The sequence below is a fragment of the Symphalangus syndactylus genome, chromosome 14, assembly GCF_028878055.3.
Source record: "Symphalangus syndactylus isolate Jambi chromosome 14, NHGRI_mSymSyn1-v2.1_pri, whole genome shotgun sequence".
In the NCBI taxonomy this organism is placed as follows: Eukaryota; Metazoa; Chordata; class Mammalia; order Primates; family Hylobatidae; genus Symphalangus; species Symphalangus syndactylus.
Genome location: NC_072436.2, coordinates 50,523,223 through 50,539,979, shown reverse-complemented (window position 1 = coordinate 50,539,979; position 16,757 = coordinate 50,523,223). Strand labels below are relative to the sequence as shown.

Genomic DNA, 16,757 nt, shown 5'->3' with positions numbered 1-16,757 from the left:
AAGCCTTCTCCTCAAGCTGCCTGTTACAGCCCCACTGCCTTAACTCCAAGGTTAACTGCCTCTCCCAAGTTGTTAGCAACTTTAGGGAGGATGTTTAAGTCTTTAACATCTTGCCTGCTCTTTGGACTTCAGGAACTTTCTATTATTGTTTCTTTTAGGGCTACATCACTTTCTCATTTATTAGTTGCATTTTTTATTGTAATCAATAATATTTCATTGTATGACTCAGCAAGTAATGAGAAATAGATTTGTTACCCTTTTTGAATAAAGGAAGTCACAGAAACATGATATACCAATTTTTCTTCATGATCAGCCAGTAGGGTGGGAGAAGGGTGGTGCTATAGTTTGGATATCCATTCCTCCAAATCTCATGTTAAATTCTGATCCCCGGTGTTGGAGGGGAGGCCAAGTGGGAAGGGTTTGGGTCATGGGGGTGGATCCCTCATGAATGGCTTGGTGCCCTCCTCGAGGTACTGAGTGAATTGTCCCTCTGTTAGTTTCCTTGAGAGTTCCCCTGAGAGAAGGTTTAAAAGAGCCTGGTGCCAACTGGGCGTGGGGACTCACCCTGTAATCCTAGCACTTTGGGAGCTCAACAGTTCAGGATCAGCCTGGGCAAGATGGTGAGACCCCCATCTCTACAAAAAGTTTTTTAAAAAATTAGCTTGGCATGGTGGCACACATCTGTAGTCCCAGTTACTCGAAAGGCTGAGGCAGCAGGGTTGCTTGAGCCCAGGAGTTTGAGGCAGCAGTGAGCTATGGTCACACCACCGCATTCCAGCCCTGGTAACAGAGCCAGACCCCATCTATAAAATAAATAAATAAAAATAAAAAGTGCCTGGCAACTTCCCCTCTCTCTTGCTTGCTTTCTTGCCATGTGATCACTGCACACACTGGCTCTACACCTTCCACCATGAGTGGAAGCAGTGTGAGGTCTCCCCAGAAGTAGATGCTGCGCCATGCTTTCTGAACAGCATGCAGAACTGTGAGCCAAATACACCTCTTTTCTTTATAAATTACCCAGCTTCAGGTATTTGTTTACAGTAATACAGATGGACTAAGACAGGTGGTATATCATGTTTCTGTGACTGCAGATATAAACAAAAATATTTATTTATTTATTTTATTAGTATTATTATATTTTTGAGACAGAGTCTCACTCTGTTGCCCGGGCTGGCATTCAGTGGCACGATTTTGGCTCACTGCAGCCTCCGTCCCCTGGGTTAAGCAATTCTTGTACCTTAGCCTCCCAAGTTGCTAGGATTGCAGGTGCATGCCACCATGCCTGGCTATTTTTGTATTTTTAGTAGAGACAGGGTTTCACTATGTTGGCCAAGCTGGTCTTGAACTCCTGACCTCGAGTGATCTGCCCGCCTCGGCCTCCCAAAGTGCTGGGATTACAGGTGTGAGCCACGATGCCTGGCCAACAAAAATATTTAGTGCTGAGCTTTTCCCCAATCCTGCCAGTCAAGCATCCCAATTTTCCATGATTTTATCCCTAACAAAGTGCACCTGGTTGTTACTTAGCTCAGAATTCAGGGGTTGTCTTTGTCCTTGAAATGTTGCATGATAATGGTGTGTAGAATTATAAAAGGCAGGGCTTTAATTTTTTCAGGAACATGAAATGTTAAGAAATCTTCCAAAATGGTAATATAACTTTGTACATATATCTCATTTTTCAGCTTGTCATAGCTGCCCAGAGTCATGCTTTGCATACATGGCAGTACATTGTGTAAATGCTTTCTGAATTTATTGTTTAAATCAAATGTCAATAAGGATTAGAAAGAGGAACTCCTAACAAAGCTAACAGAAGGAAGGTTGAAAGTCAAAATATCTCTAATACATTGGCACTAGACTTTATTTAATTTCTTGAAAAGATTTGTGTTTTCAACTAAGATCAGTGTCATCTTTAATCTTTATGTCTTTTTAAGATGTGTCTTAGGAGTGCAAGATACAGCTGTGAAAAATCATCTAGATGTTGAGAATATCCAACTGGATCTGCATTTGACACTGAAGAGGTTAAGACCATTGCCAAAATCGAAATAAAGTTGCCATTTAGGCAGTTCTTAAGCAAAAAAGGACCTTAAAAACTAAACCTAATTTTATAGATGAGGAAAGCAAAGTGGAGAAGCCAGTGACTTGGCCACAGTCTTGGTGAGACCTAGAGATGGGGCAAGAATCTGGCCAATGTCCTATGCCTTCTATAAAATAATATTTGCTTTTTCTAGGAAGTAAATATGAGTTCACATTACTGCCTTGTAGCTCTTTCGTCTCTCTTAACACCCCCAAAAGCCTTCTGGAGGCATGGAAGTTACATCTACATTACTTATCCATGTCATTCTAGGTGGAATCATGTCTAACAGGTGAGTAAAGCATTTGCGAACTGAACAATTACAAGTGCAGCGAATAGCTCATTCCAGCATTTACACACTTTGCATAATAAGCCTCCTTTCCAGAAAAAATCTTGAACTCCATTTTCTTAAATGCAGATTTCCGTCGAAGCCCTGGTGCTGTCTCTCTCCCCATCCCCGCTTCAGCTCCAGGTCAGAAGCTGATGGGGAGTTCGGGTCTATGGGTTTGTGCCCTGCGCTGGGAAGGGCTGTCCCCGCCTGCTCTGCGATTGCAAAGGCGGCTCTGGCTGCTTTGGTCCAGGTCTCGGTCAGGCGCTGGTTAGGTGTCCGTCTCTCTGCCTGGCCACCTCAAAGTGGGGATTCGGTACCCAACCCAACCTGGCAGGAAGCCTGGTTATCCATGCCCCTCTCCCACCCTCCCCCGACTTCGCCAGGCTCACGGAGGCACCATCGCCTTCCATTATGTACAGTGTCGAGGGTCCCATCCAGCGCACCGGGCACGTCTGGTGGACCCGGATCCCAGTCCCGAGCGGTCGCGAGCACGTCCCCGTCCCCGTCCCCCGGCCGCCGCCTGAATGCCAGGCCCCCTTGCGCTCCCCGCCGGGCGCTTACCTTCTCGTGGGCGGACACGGTGGCCAGGCAGCCCCAGACGCTGGCGTGGGCCAGGGAGCGGGCGGTGGCGGCGCGCAGTCTAGGGCCCGGGGGCGCACCGGCCGCCTGGCCGCCCTCTCGCCGGTAGGAGAACATCCCGGGCGGCGCCGGGGGCGGCCTGGCGCGGGCTGCGCCCGCCCGGGGCCGCAGGTGTGCATCCTCCTTGTGAGCCGAGGCGGGGAAGCTTTGCTGCCAGATGCTGCTCGAGTCCTCCAGCAGCGCGGGCATAGCCTCCTCAGTGGAGGCGCTGTCCAGCTCCTCGTCCACCTCGTTGGTGATGGCCCAGGACACCGAGCTCACGATCACGTAGCCCGCGGCCGGAGACAGCAGGGCGCTGCAGCACAGCAGCCAGGAGAGGCGGGTCCCCGGCCGCGCAGGCCGCCGGCCGCGGCGCACGGACATCTTGCAGGCGGCACGCCCGGCCGCCGGGGCCGCCAGCAGCTATAGTGCCGGGGAGCCCGGCAGCGCCCCCCTGCGGCAGAAGCACGGAGCCCGAGCCCCCTTCTCACCCCCACCAGGATCCCCGGGCGCGGTCCCCCGCGCGAGTCCCGGCGAATCCCTGCAGCCGCATGCCAAGCTCAGAAGTCCAGGCTCGCAGAAGACCAGGTTCCACGCACACCCCGCGCATCCTGCGGAGTCCTCCTCGCGCGCCAGGTCAAGGGATGGGTTCGTTTCCTGCAGGATGGCACAGGTTCCGCAGCCAGAGGGTGGGCGTTCAAATCCCGGCTTAATACACGCCTCTTGCTCAACAGCTGTAAGACCTGCCAAGCCACTTAACCTCTCTGTGCCCATTTCCTTCATTAGCTGACGAATATAATATCTACCTCTTAAGGATGGTGGATGGGACGGTTGAACGATTAATATTTGAAGAGACTTAGAACAGTGCGTGGCATGGAGCAAACGCTCTACAGTAGTCCCTTGGTATCCGAGGGATATTGGTTCCAGGATCCCCGTGGATACCAAAATCCAGAGATGCTCAAGTCCCTTATAAAAAAATGGTGCAACATTTGCATATAACCCATGCTCATCCTCCTTTAATATCTAAATTGCTTATAAAATGCCTAATACAATGTAAATACCATGTAAATTGTTGTTTACTCTATTGTTTAGGGAATAGGACAAGAAAGAAAGCCAATATATGTTCAGTACAGATGCAATCACCATTTTTCATTTTTTATTTTTCTGGTGAAGGGTCTTGCTCTGTCCTCCCAGGCTGGACTGCAGTGGCACAATCACAGCTCACTGCAGCCTCAACTTCCCAGGCTCAGGTGATCCTCCTGCCTCAGCCTCCAAAAGTGCTGGGATTACAGGTGTGAACCACTGCGTCCAGCTTTTTCTTCTTCAAATATTTTCAGTCTGTGGTTGGTTGGGAACCCACAGATAACGAAGGGCTGACTGTATTTAGTTAACTAGACACAAGGTAGGGATTGTTATCATCATCTTATTAGAGGAGAAAACTGAATAAATGGTGGAGGTAAGATTAGCACCAATTCCATCTGATGCTCATTCTCTCTCTCTGCAGGGACGATAACTTTTCTTACACTTTGCTGTGTCAGGAGGGCATCGCAGCCAGTTCATCTAATAGCAGAATCAAGTTATTTGCATTTAAGCTGAAACAAACTGGCCGAGGCCACATGGACAAATACCACCTTGGCCAAGCCCCTCATTCCAGGTCATCAGAACTCCGGTCCAAGCCCTGGAGAGGAAAAATGCGGAGGAATATTGCAGGCTTTTGGCTGTTTTCTTTTCTTTTCCCTCCCTCCCCCTTCCTTCTTTCCTTCCTTCCTTCCTTCCTTCCTTCCTTCCTTCCTTCCTTCCTTCCTTCCTTCTTTCTTTTTTGAGACAGAATCTCGCTCTTTCACCAGGCTGGAGTGCAGTGGCACACTGCAACCTCTGCCTCCCGGGTTCAAGTGATTTTCCCGAGTAGCTGGGACTGCAGGCGTCTGCCACCACACCCAGCTAATTTTTGTATTTTTAGTAGAGACGGGGTTTCACCATGTTGGCCACGATGGTCTCGATCTCTTGACCTCATGATCCACCCGCATCAGCCTCCCGAAGTGCTGGGATTACAGGTGTGAACCACCGCGCCCAGCCATGGCTGTTTTCTTACGCCTGCCTCCTCATGGGAGAAGTGACCCATCTGATGGATGAGTTTCGAAAGGCAAGCTTAACATGATTTTCTCAGCTCCTGCAAAGCTATTCTTTTCTGAATGGTCTGTTCACCCTTCTCTTCTGTCTTGTCTGAGCTGACCTGCCCCTTCAGCAGGTGAGAGGTCACCCCGCCCTGTCTGTGACTAAGGGAGTAGTCAATTTCAGAACCTAATAGGAATCCTATTTGGTCAAAATTTCCCATTAGCTTTACTTCTATTAAGCTTTCTGATTCTTGAGTTTTATTTCCCAAATTAGTTCCACACTCAAAGGGGATTTAAGAGTGAGATCAATAATCACTCGTCAAACCCCATCACACAACTTGTGCCAGAACATAGTAAATGCTCCATTAATGACAGCAATTGTTGTTTGTTTTGGCCATTTACCCCTGAATATTTAACAGGTCCCTCAAACTCAAATTTTGAAAGAGAATTCTCCACGGATTTCCTGGTTTCCTGCAGAATCTAAACCTGTTTGAATAACCTTGAAAAGCTAGAGATAGTGTCTTTCTGGAGAGATTTAGGGATTCATTTTGCAGAGGCATCCCAGGTAGTAAAGATATGGGTAGGAATATGTTTATATATATATATTGAAAATATATACATATTTGAAAATCAAACTTATTTTCAAAATGATTGTACCAGTTTATACTGCTACTGTCAGAATGTGAGAGTTACTGTTACAGCTCTACATTCTCATCAACACAGATTAGTGTTAGTTTTTTTTTTGCCCATCCCCCGCACCCCTCCCACGCCAACCAAATCTGGTGGATGAGCAATGGTATCTCATTGTTATTTTAATTTGCATTTACCTAATGACTAATATGGCTGATCGTTTTTCATGTATTTATTGCCCAGTTCAAAATCTTTTATAAAATGCCCGTTAATGTCTTTTGCCCATTTAAAAAAATGTGGTAAAAAATGTAACATGAGATCTATCCTCTTAACAAGTGTACAGCACAGCATTGTTAACTATAAGAACATTGTTCTATAGCAAATCTCTAGAATTGTACCTTGCATAACTGAAACTCTTTATCCACTGAACAGCAACTCCCCGTTTTCCTCCCCCCAGCCCCTGGCAGCCACCATTCTACTCTCTGTTTCTGTGAGTTTGACTATTTTAGATACCTTATATAAGTGGAATTATACAGTATTTGTCCTTCCATGACTGGCTTACCTTACTTAGCATGATGTTCAAAATTCATCCATGTTATAGCATAAGACAGGAGGTTATTCTTTTTAAAGGGTGAATAATGTTCCATTGCATGTGTGAAAGGAAAATATCTTGGGCCCCCAAAATCAAAATCTGAGACAGGTCTCAGTTAATTTAGGAAGTTTATTTTGCCAAAGTTGAAGATGCTCCCATGACACAGCCTCAGGAAGTCCTGATGACGTGCTCAAAGTGGTCAGGACACAGCTGGGGTTTATCCATTTTAGGGAGACATGAGACATCAATCAATACATGTAAGAAGTACATTGGTTCAGTCTGGAAAGGCTGGACAACCTGAAGCAAAGGCAGGAAGACTCGAAGTGGGGAGGGAGCTTCCAGGTCACAGACAGGTGAGACACAAACAGTTGCATTCTTTTGAGTTTCTGATTGGCCTTCTGGGTTCACATATGCATATATCACATTTCCTTTTTTTTTTTTTTCTGAGTCAGGGTCTCACTCTGTTGCCCAGGCTGCAGTGCAGTGGCACGATCATGGCTCACTGCAGCCTGGATTGCCTGGATTCAAGTGGTCCCCCATCCTCAGCCTCCTGAGAAGCAGGTACTACAGGCACACCACCATGCCTGGCTCACTTTCATTTTTTATTTTTTGTAGAGATGAGGTCTTACTATGTTGCCCAGGCTGATTTCGAACTCCTAAGCTCAAGCAATTCTCTGACTTCAGCCTCCCAAAGTGCTGGGATTACAGACGTGAGCCACTGCATCGGGCCCATATTTTCTTTACCCATTCATCATTGATGGACATTTAGGTTGTTTCTGCCTTACAGTTATTGTGAATACTATTGCAATCAACATTTGAGTGTAAATACCTCTTTGAGATCCTGTCTTGAATTCTTTTGGGTAAATACCCATAAGTGTGATTGCTCAATCATAAGATAGTTTACTTTTAATGAACCTCCATACTGTTTCCCAAAACAGCTGCACTATTTTATATTCCTACCAGTGGTGCACAAGAGTTCTAATGTATCCACCTTCTCACCAACACCTGTTGTTATTTTTTATAATGGCCATTCTAATGGGTGTAAGGTGATATCATTGCAGGGTTTTTATTAGTATTATTATTGTTTCTTCTTTGTTCCTTTTAGAGACAGAATCTTACTCTTTTGCCCAAGCTGGAGTGAAGTGGTAATGATCATAGCTCACTGTAACCTCAAACTTCTGTGCTCAAGCGATCCTCTCTCCTTGGCCTCTGGAGTAGCTAGGACTATAGATGGGCACATGCCATCATGCCTGGCTAATTTTTAATTTTTTTTTTTTAGAAATGGGGTCTTGCTATGTTGTCCAGGCTGGTCTTGAACTCCTGGACTCAAATGGTTATCCCACCTTGGCCTTCCGGGGTGTGAGCCTCTGCACCCAGCCACTAAGTGGATTTTGATAGGAATTGAATTGAATTTGTAGATTCCTTTGGGTAGTATGGACAGTTTAACAAAATTATGTCTTCTGATTCATGAATACGGGATGTCTTTGCACTTATTTGTGTTGCCTTTAATTTCTTTTATCAATATATTCTATATTCTATATATATTGAAGAGATTAAGAGGCTTAAAATCGTATATATATATAATTTAGTTAATGGCCATAAATTTGAAGTGTCTATATATATATATAAATCATATATACTATACATATGTATAGTATATATGATTTATATATCATATATGTGATTTATATACAGTGTGTATATGATTTTAAATATATATACAGTGTATATATAGAGAATATATATGATTTTAAGTTCCTTAATCACTTCAGATTTATGGCCATTAACTTCAAGGGGGCATTAGCCCTGCCTGGTAGTACTCTTCTACTTCTCTGATTCATTCTCCTCCCCTTTTTAGGAGACTCTCATACCTTCCCTTTCTCCTACTTTCTTCAGGTCTCTTTTCAGATTACACCTTGTGAGAGAGGTCTTGCTTGAATGCCCTATAAGAAGCAGCATCAGGCTGGGTGCGGTGGCTCGCGCCTGTAATCCCAATACTTTGGGAGGCAGAGGTGAGCAGATCACCCGAGGTCAGGAGTTCACGACCAGCCTGGCCAACATGGCAAAACCCCAACTCTACCAAAAAATACACAAATTAGTTGAGCATAGTGGCACACACCTGTAATCCCAGCTACTTGGGAAGCTGAGGCAGGAGAATTGCTTGAATCCGGGAGGCAGAGATTGCAGTGAGCCGAGATCACGCCATTGCACTCCAGCCTGGGCAATGGAGAGAGACTCTGTCAAAAAAAAAAAAAAAAAAAAGAGCATCCCCATCCCCATAGTGAATTTTCACGATAATACTTATATCTACTTAAGATATTTTGCTTGTATTTGCTGATTAGCTTAGTGTCAGTCTTCCTGTACCAGGAAGATAAGTTCAATAAAGAGCAGAGATTTGTCTATTTTATTCATGGTTGAGAAAACGATGCCCAGAGTGTAACGCTTTGACATGCTGAGTACTTTGAAGTAACGGACAGTGGAAGAGCCTCAGAAGCAAAATCTCTTTCTGGCCTTTTCCTACCCTTCTTTCTCCTGCTCCCCTCTCCCCCACAAGGCAGGCCACAGGAACTGGAATTTCTCTTCCCCAAGATGGATCATAGAAATTAGAACCCCTCTCCTTCAAAGCCAGCCATAAAGCCTAGAAATATGACTCTAACCCCCTCTGCCTTTCTGTATAGGAGCTGGCCATAAAGAGATTCTCGGACCCACCTTACCTGAGAGTAGGTCATGAGACCTTATTCCAGAAGGGGTCCTGCCCCACACCTGGGGGAAGGGAATGACACAGAAGAAGGAAGAAGAACCTGAACAGACAGGCCTTGCTGGGTTTCCCCACTCAGTGTATTACCATTAGATCATTCACTTTTTGTCCAATCACATTTCTTCATGGTTGTCCTTTCTTCACCGAACCTAAGCATGGAAATGGACAGTTTTCCCTGAGTCTTTGAGTCTTTATTTATTTATTTTTTGAGAGGGAGTCTTGTTCTGTTGCCCAGGCTGGAGTGCAGTGGCGTGATCTCGGCTCACTGCAACCTCCGCCTCGTGGGTTCACGCCATTCTCCTGCCTCAGCCTCCGGAGTAGCTGGGACTACAGGCGCCCACCACCATGCCCGGCTAATTTTTTTTTGTATTTTTAGTAGAGGCGGGGTTTCACCGTGTTAGCTAGAATGGTCTTGATCTCCTGACCTCGTGATCCGCCTGTCTCGGCCTCCCAAAGTGCTGGGATTACAGGCGTGGGCCACCGAGTCTTTATTTATTTAGGCTTTCATGTCACATAAAACTTGGATGGTACAGTTTGGATCTGTGTCCCCGCTCAAATCTCATGTCGAACTGTAATCCCCAACGTTGGAGGTGGGGCCTGCTGGGAGGTGATTGGATCATGGGGGTGAATATCCCCTTTGCTACTACTCACTAATAGTGTGTGAGTTCTTGTGAGATCTCATCGTTTAAAAGTGTATAGCACCTATCCTGCCCACTGCCTCCTGCTTCAGCCATGTAAGATGTGTCTGCTTCCCCTTCACCTTCTGCCATGATTGTAAGTTTCCTGTGGCCTCCCCAGAAGCCAAGCAAATGCCACCATGCTTCCTGTACAGCCTGTGGAACCATGAGCCAATTAAACCTCTTTTCTTTATAAATTACCCAGTCGCGGGTATTTCTTTGTAGCAGTGTGAGAATGGGCTAATACATTGGATTAAATATTAAATACATTTGTTATGCTTTTCTCTTTTTTCTTTTGTTACAGGAGTGTTGGCCATGACCCTTATGGTGGGTGAGGAAAGGTATCACAGCTTTCCACCCCTACAATCCCAAGTGTTTATAGAGTACCTGGTAAAAGAAAAAATACATGACAAATACTTAATTTTGGAAAACATCACTGTAAATATTTGATCAGATATGTGTTTCTGAAAAATCTGTCTGCTGCTAGCATGTTAGTGGGCTTCCAACTTATCATCATGAGTGAACATTTATGTTCCAAGATACATGTGGGTGCAGCTATTATTACTGTGAAGAGAAATTTGATGTGCCTCTCTTTCTGTACTCACCATATTGACAATCAGTAATGTGCCCAAGGCGGATGTCTGTCTGTACAGGTTCTCATTATTATTCCTATTCCAAATTACTGTTTCAGAAAATAATATTGTTTCTATCCATACTAACGGATCAAATGTTTGTTTCCTATCGAGTTAAGTTGCATGGAGGGCAGTGCTGTAATAATGTCACAATTGATGGGGGTGATTGATTGTGGAATCTGCAGATGGCCAGGATCTCACTGCTGCTTGAGGACCCTGAGCAGGTCATTTCCATCTTGGAACAGAGCAGTTGGGATAATGATTTAGATGTTATTCTGAGTGAGTTCAACTGGATAAGGTAGGTGGTAGAGTGACGTGGTTGACAACTCCAATTGCTTGACACCTCCCTGTATCCGTACCCATTAGGAGTACCTTATCTTGCTAACTCTGAGTTTGGCAACACGACTTGCTTTGGTCAATGGTACGAGACCACACTTGATGCAAAAGGAGGTGTGAAAACATGCTTGTGTGTTTCCACGTCTGCTCCCTTGGACTCCCTCCTGCCATGAGCACATGCATGAACTGGCCTGTTGAAGGGATGTAGGAACCACAGGGAGGACAGCTGAGGCCATCCCAGACTAGCCAGCCCCCTACATACCTGTCAGGAACCTTGGAGGGCTGAGTGAGCCCAGCTGAGATTTGTTGAGTCCAGCCCAGAACAGCAGAACCAGCTACCCAAGCAAACTGTGGACTGGTGACATAGACGGTGGTTGTTTTAAGCCATGAAGGATTAGTTTGTTATGCCCTAATAGTGAACTGATCCATGGTACAAGCAGAAAACAATCTTTGCAAACTGCTATGTGGATTCCTTATGGCTCCTGAAGAAAAATCTAAGTTTGGGGTAGGGAATAGGGGGATTTTCTGTTCACATTCATGTTCGCTTTCAAGTAATAGACCACCAGTTACTTTCAATCATAGGAACCATCTCTGTACAGTAATTAAAATGTCAGTGTAATAATCAAAATGTCAAACTTTATGAAGGTTGACATCTTCTCCTCTCTCCTGCTAGTTGCTTTAGGATTTGAGGGCTGAGGTGGGTGAGGCACATGTGTTTGCATTCTTTTTCATTTTTCTCCTTGCTGGGCCTCATGTCTCAGCTCATCAAGGAAGGGGATTGGGAGTTAAAAACAAAGACTTGCCTACAAGGCAGGTGCAACTCTGTTCTCACACCAGAGCTTGTGGTTTTCTTTCTTTTCTTTCTTTCTTTCTTTCTTTCTTTCTTTCTTTCTTTCTTTCTTTCTTTCTCTCTTTCTTTCTTTCTTTCTTTCTTCTTTCTTTCTTTCTTTCTTTCTTTCTTTCTTTCTTTCTTTCTTCTTTTTCTTCTCTTTCTTTTCTTCTTTCTTTCTTTCTTTTTCTTTCTTTCCTCTCTGCCTTTCTTTCTTTCTCTCTCTTTCTTTTTCTTTCTTTTTTTTTTTTTTTTTTTCCCAGACAGGGCCTCGCTCTGTGGCCCAGGCTCGAGTGCAGTGGTACAATCATAGCTCACTGCAGCCTCAACCTCCTGGACTTCAGCTATCCTCCCGCCTCAGCCTCCCAAGTAGCTGGGACTACAGGTGCTAACCACTATGCCTGGCTAAACTTTATATTTTTTGTCAAGATGAGGATTTCACCATGTTGCCCAGGCTGGTGACAAACTCCTGAGCTCGAGCAATCCAGCCTCCCTGGCCTCCCAGGTGCTGGGATTACAGGCGTGAGCCACTGCACCTAGTGACTTTTCAAGCCCAGCTCGCTTCCTCTTGAAATCCTCCTGTGTGCTTTTTAATCTTTCTTCCACCAGGAACCTCCAATCCAATCCCCATAAAGTGGGCAATGCCATTTATTTATTTATTTTTAAGAAAGCATCTTGCTTTGTCATCCAGGCTGAAGTGCAGTGGCATGATCGTAGTTCACTGCAGTCTTGAACCGGGCTCAAGCAATCCTCCTGCCTCCTGAGTAGCTGAGACTATAGCTACGCGCCACCACATCCAGCTAATTTTTTTCTTTTGTAGAGATAGGGTTCTCATTATGTTGCCGAGGCTGGTCTTGAACTCCTATGCTCAAGCGATCCTGTCACCTTGACCTCCCAAAGTGTTGGGATTATAGGCGTGAGCCACAGTGCCTGGCCACCTTGTATTTTTTAAGATACACTTTCATATATAACATATGCAGAAATGTAATCAAGTCAAATCACAAACTTTGTGACACATTTTCCCAAGGTGAACACACTACACTGTATGGCCAGCCCCCAGCCCAAGAATGGGAGCCCCGTGAGGGTTACTGGCATAGACTTCATGGAGTGGCAGCCTTGACAGCCATTTTTAGACTTGACATAAGCTGTTTGAAATCCAGTTGAACCCTGTCATCCTTGTCCTCAGTGAGACTTCTCCTCTCTGTGTGGTGTTTGCAATAGAGCCTGCTTGTTCCTCATCTCACTGATGCCAAATCCAGCTCATACCACAGCTGCTGGCTGTGGAAAAAATCTAATGGTCAACACTGGAGTCATGTAAATGAGTTCCCTTTTATGTATGTTTTCTTTAAATGACCCGGATCCACAAGTCCCAAGGGAAAGCCTAAGGAATAGCACCCTGGGCCTTAATAAAGGCAGGTCTCACAGGCTCAACCACAGGCTGGTTGAGCTCCCTGCTGCCTCCAGACTCCTCCTGGCCCTCCTAGTGATTCGGTGCCCCTAACCTCTCTGGGTCTGTGAGCGATAAACTTCTGCTTCTTGCATTTTAGTTTCACCAACACACCCAAACCTTATTCTCTCCCCCACCCACCCCATCAGGGCTCTCCTAGACAGGCCCCAAGATCAAATAAGAAAGAAACCATAATAATACAAATCGCAACAGTCCCAGAAGTCCTTCCTCCTGTTACCACCCATCCTCAACCCCATCCTAACGTCTAACACTACAGAGAAACAATGAAAATTGTTTTCTTTGGTAAACTTGGGCATTCAAGGACAGAATGCCCAGAATGACTTCTGCTAGCTCTTAGCTAATCAGTTTACCCCAAAACATGCAAACAAAATTCACCGTTCCCAGACTTACAGATCCTGTTGTTGCCTGTGTTCTGTGACTCAGTCCACCAACTGTCTACTTACTTATGAGCAAACACATGACATGCAAAGTCACTGAGCAGTGAGCAAAAGAATAAATGTCTCTCTGACTCATTCTTCGACAAAAAACAACTCCTCCCAGATAGCTTGAGATAATATAGTAAATGTAGTTGAAAAAGGCTCTTAAATATGATTACTTTTTTGTCCATAAAGATGAGTAATTTTAATGAATCTACAGACGTATAGCTCCTGTGTTTTTTTTTTTTAATGTCCAAGCATTTGGGGAAATGTAATTCATTTCATAAGTAAATTTAATTCATTCCACATGTAAAGATACATGAAATTTAGTTCATTTCATATGTAATATAAGATCAATAAAATACTCTGTTTTTTCCATGTACACTGGAAATCATGTTAAGCACGAATTTTAAAATTCCTTTTAAATATTATAATCAGTTACATAAAAGTGGATTTTGCTACAAAAAGAGAACTAAAGAGTGATTCAAAGCAGGACATTAGCCTCTGCTGCAGACATTGTTGAATTCAAAATTCTCTCACTTTAAGAAAATTGGGATAGTGAACCAAAGGTGTTTAATGGACCAGTGAATGAGTTTAACAGTGATATCATATTGATTTTTTTTCTGTTCCTCACTGCCTGAGGGGATCTATCTACAAATTCTATTTCGATTGAGGCACCACCAAGGGGAGGAAAAATATTGCCACTGGCATTTTACTGCTTGTACCAGTTGGTATTCTTTGAACTTTTTCTTTTTCTGGAGTCTTAACCATTTCTTTTCTCCCAAAAAGCATTCTCAAATTTCTTTTCTGCCATGTCTCAAAATAGAAATACTCGGACAGCCCCAAAAGAAAAGCAACAGAGGCAAAAATTATTCTCCGAATCAGTTTATATATTTTATCAAAACCACCTCCTTGAAATACATATAAACATAAAATAGACAATGCTATACCTATTATATACATAACATCGTCTTTCGTCAATAGAAAAACTTTTTTTTCTTTTTTTTTTCTTGTTTTTATTTTTTATTTTTTAATTTTTTGAGACGGAGTCTTGCTCTGTTGCCCAGGCTGGAGTGCAGTGGCGCAATCTCTACTCACTGCAAGCTCCACCTCCTGGGCTCACGCCATTCTCCTGGCTCAGGCTCCGGAGTAGCTGGGACTACAGGCCCCCACCACCATGCCCCGAGAATTTTTTGTATTTTTAGTGGAGACAGGGTTTCACCGTGTTAGCCAGGATGGTCTTGATTCTCTGACCTCGTGATCCGCCCGCCTCGGCCTCCCAAAGTGCTGGGATTACAGGCATGAGCCACCGCACCCGGCCTTCTTTTTTTTAAATTATTTTTTTTTTTTTTGCACACAAAACAATAAACATTTTCTAAAAATACGTACAAACAAAAAGATGCATATCAAACATATTAGGAAGGTTGCACATGGGACGACTGGGAATAGAAATGGGGTGGGAATGAAAGAAAATAAATGAGAGAGGGACTTTGTATGGATCAATGATAATAACTCAATCCTCTATGTCTTTGACAAAGAAGAAGGAGAAGGAAGAGGAAGAAAAAGAAAGTGGGATAAAGGATCAGAAAGAGAGGAAAATAGAAAAAATTAGAGTATGACTCCAGGGTAGACCTGTTTTGTTGTTGCTGGGTTGGTTGGTTGGTTGGTTTGTTGTGTTTTTCATATGTTTCGCCATGTTGGCCAGGCTGGTCTCGAACTCCTAACCTCAAGTGATCAACCCGCCTCGGCCTCCCAGAATGCTGGGACTACAGGCGTGAGCCACCACGTCCAGCCCCCACACTGCGTCTGGCCTCCGTGGTAGACCTCCCAGACCGGGCGGCCGGGCAGAGGCGCTCCCCACATCCCAGACCGGGCGGCTGGGCAGAGGCGCTCCTCACTTCCCAGACGGGGCGGCCAGGCAGAGGCGCTCCTCACATCCCAGACCATGGGTGGCTGGGCAGAGGCGCTCCTCACTTCCCAGACGGGGCGGCCGGGCAGAGGTGCTCCTCACTTCCCAGACGATGGGCAGCCGGGCAGAGAGCTCCTCACTTCCCAGATGGGGTGGCCGGGCAGAGGCGCTCCTCACTTCCCAGACGGGGCGGCCAGGCAGAGGTGCTCCTCACTTCCCAGATGGGGTGGCGGCCGGGAAGAGGCGCTCCTCACTTCCTAGACGGGGTGGCGGCCGGGCAGAGGTGCTCCTCACTTCCTAGACGGGGTGGCCGGGCAGAGGGGCTCCTCACTTCCCAGATGGGGCAGCTGGGCAGAGGAGCTCCTCACATCCCAGACGATGGGCGACCAGGCAGAGACGCTCCCCACCTCCCAGACGGGGCGGCAGCCAGGAAGTGGCTGCAATCCTAGCACCCTGGGAGGCCAAGGCAGGCGGCTGGGAGGTGGAGGCTGCAGCGAGCCGAGACCACGCCACAGCACTCCAGCCGGGGCAACACCGAGTACCGAGTGAGCGAGACTCCGTCTGCAGTCCCAGCACCTCGGGAGGCCGAGGCGGGTAGACCACTCGAGGCCAGGAGTTGGAGACCAGCCTGGCCAACATGGCGAAACCCCGCCTCCACCAAAAATACCAAACCAGCCAGGCGTGGTGGCGCGCGCCCGCAATCCCAGCCACCCGGCAGGCCGAGGCAGGAGAATCACGGGAGCCCGAGGCAGGGAGTCTACAGCGAGCCGAGACCATGCCGCTTCACTCCAGCCTGGGCAACAGAGGGAGACCGTGAGAAATAAAGAAAGAGAGAGAGAGGAAAAACTGTAATATTTTTAAGAATGCAAGTCTATCAGTTTTCTTATTCTCTATTCAAATAAATAATCTCACACATTAGCAATGTTTTCTCTGAAATAAATATCTTCAGAGCTTTGGGGTACATCTGATATCTGAATCACAAATTGTTGTCCATCTTTTAGGGTTATGAGGGCTTCTTGTCCCATAGGAAGGCTGAGTTTAACTGCGCTTTCAGTGGTTTCATCTTCCAGCAGCACCTGGATGAGCTGCAAGAGGGAAATGTTTAAAGGGAAAAGATAAAAAGAGACAGTTATACTATTCCTTGTTGCAGGAACTACCATTTGAATTCTTCTACCAAGCCCGTGGTCCCACCCTGGGATGTAAAGGAGAAGTTCATGTATTTATTCTCTCTTTTTTTTTTCTGAGATGGAGTTTCACTCTTGTTGCCCAAGCTGGAGTGCAATGGCACCATCTCAGCTCACTGCAACCTCCACCTCCCAGGTTCAAATGATTCTCCTGCCTCAGTCTCCCAAGTAGCTGAGATTACAGGCATGTGCCAC

The 16,757-nt window shown here is 45.6% G+C and overlaps 2 protein-coding genes across 7 annotated transcripts in view; both read right to left on the bottom strand.

Moving 5' to 3' along the window:
- Window positions 1–3,768, bottom strand: part of CREG2 (cellular repressor of E1A stimulated genes 2) — a 40,049-nt gene extending 36,281 nt beyond the window's left edge. The window contains exon 1 of one of the 5 annotated variants that reach the window (XM_063617628.1): window positions 2,961–3,768. In XM_063617628.1, coding sequence (XP_063473698.1) covers window positions 2,961–3,401 — 441 coding nt within the window. In that variant the 5' untranslated portion in view covers window positions 3,402–3,768. The remainder of the gene's footprint in view (window positions 1–2,960) is intronic. The other 4 variants (XM_063617630.1, XM_063617629.1, XM_055241978.2 and 1 more) reach the window with 4 other exon arrangements.
- A 12,518-nt stretch (window positions 3,769–16,286) lies between these two features.
- The window catches only part of RFX8 (regulatory factor X8), a 67,871-nt gene continuing 67,400 nt past the window's right edge, over window positions 16,287–16,757 (bottom strand). For both annotated transcript variants that reach the window (XM_055241656.1, XM_055241658.1), the window contains one exon: window positions 16,287–16,463. In XM_055241656.1, the coding sequence (XP_055097631.1) occupies window positions 16,287–16,463 (177 nt within the window). The remainder of the gene's footprint in view (window positions 16,464–16,757) is intronic.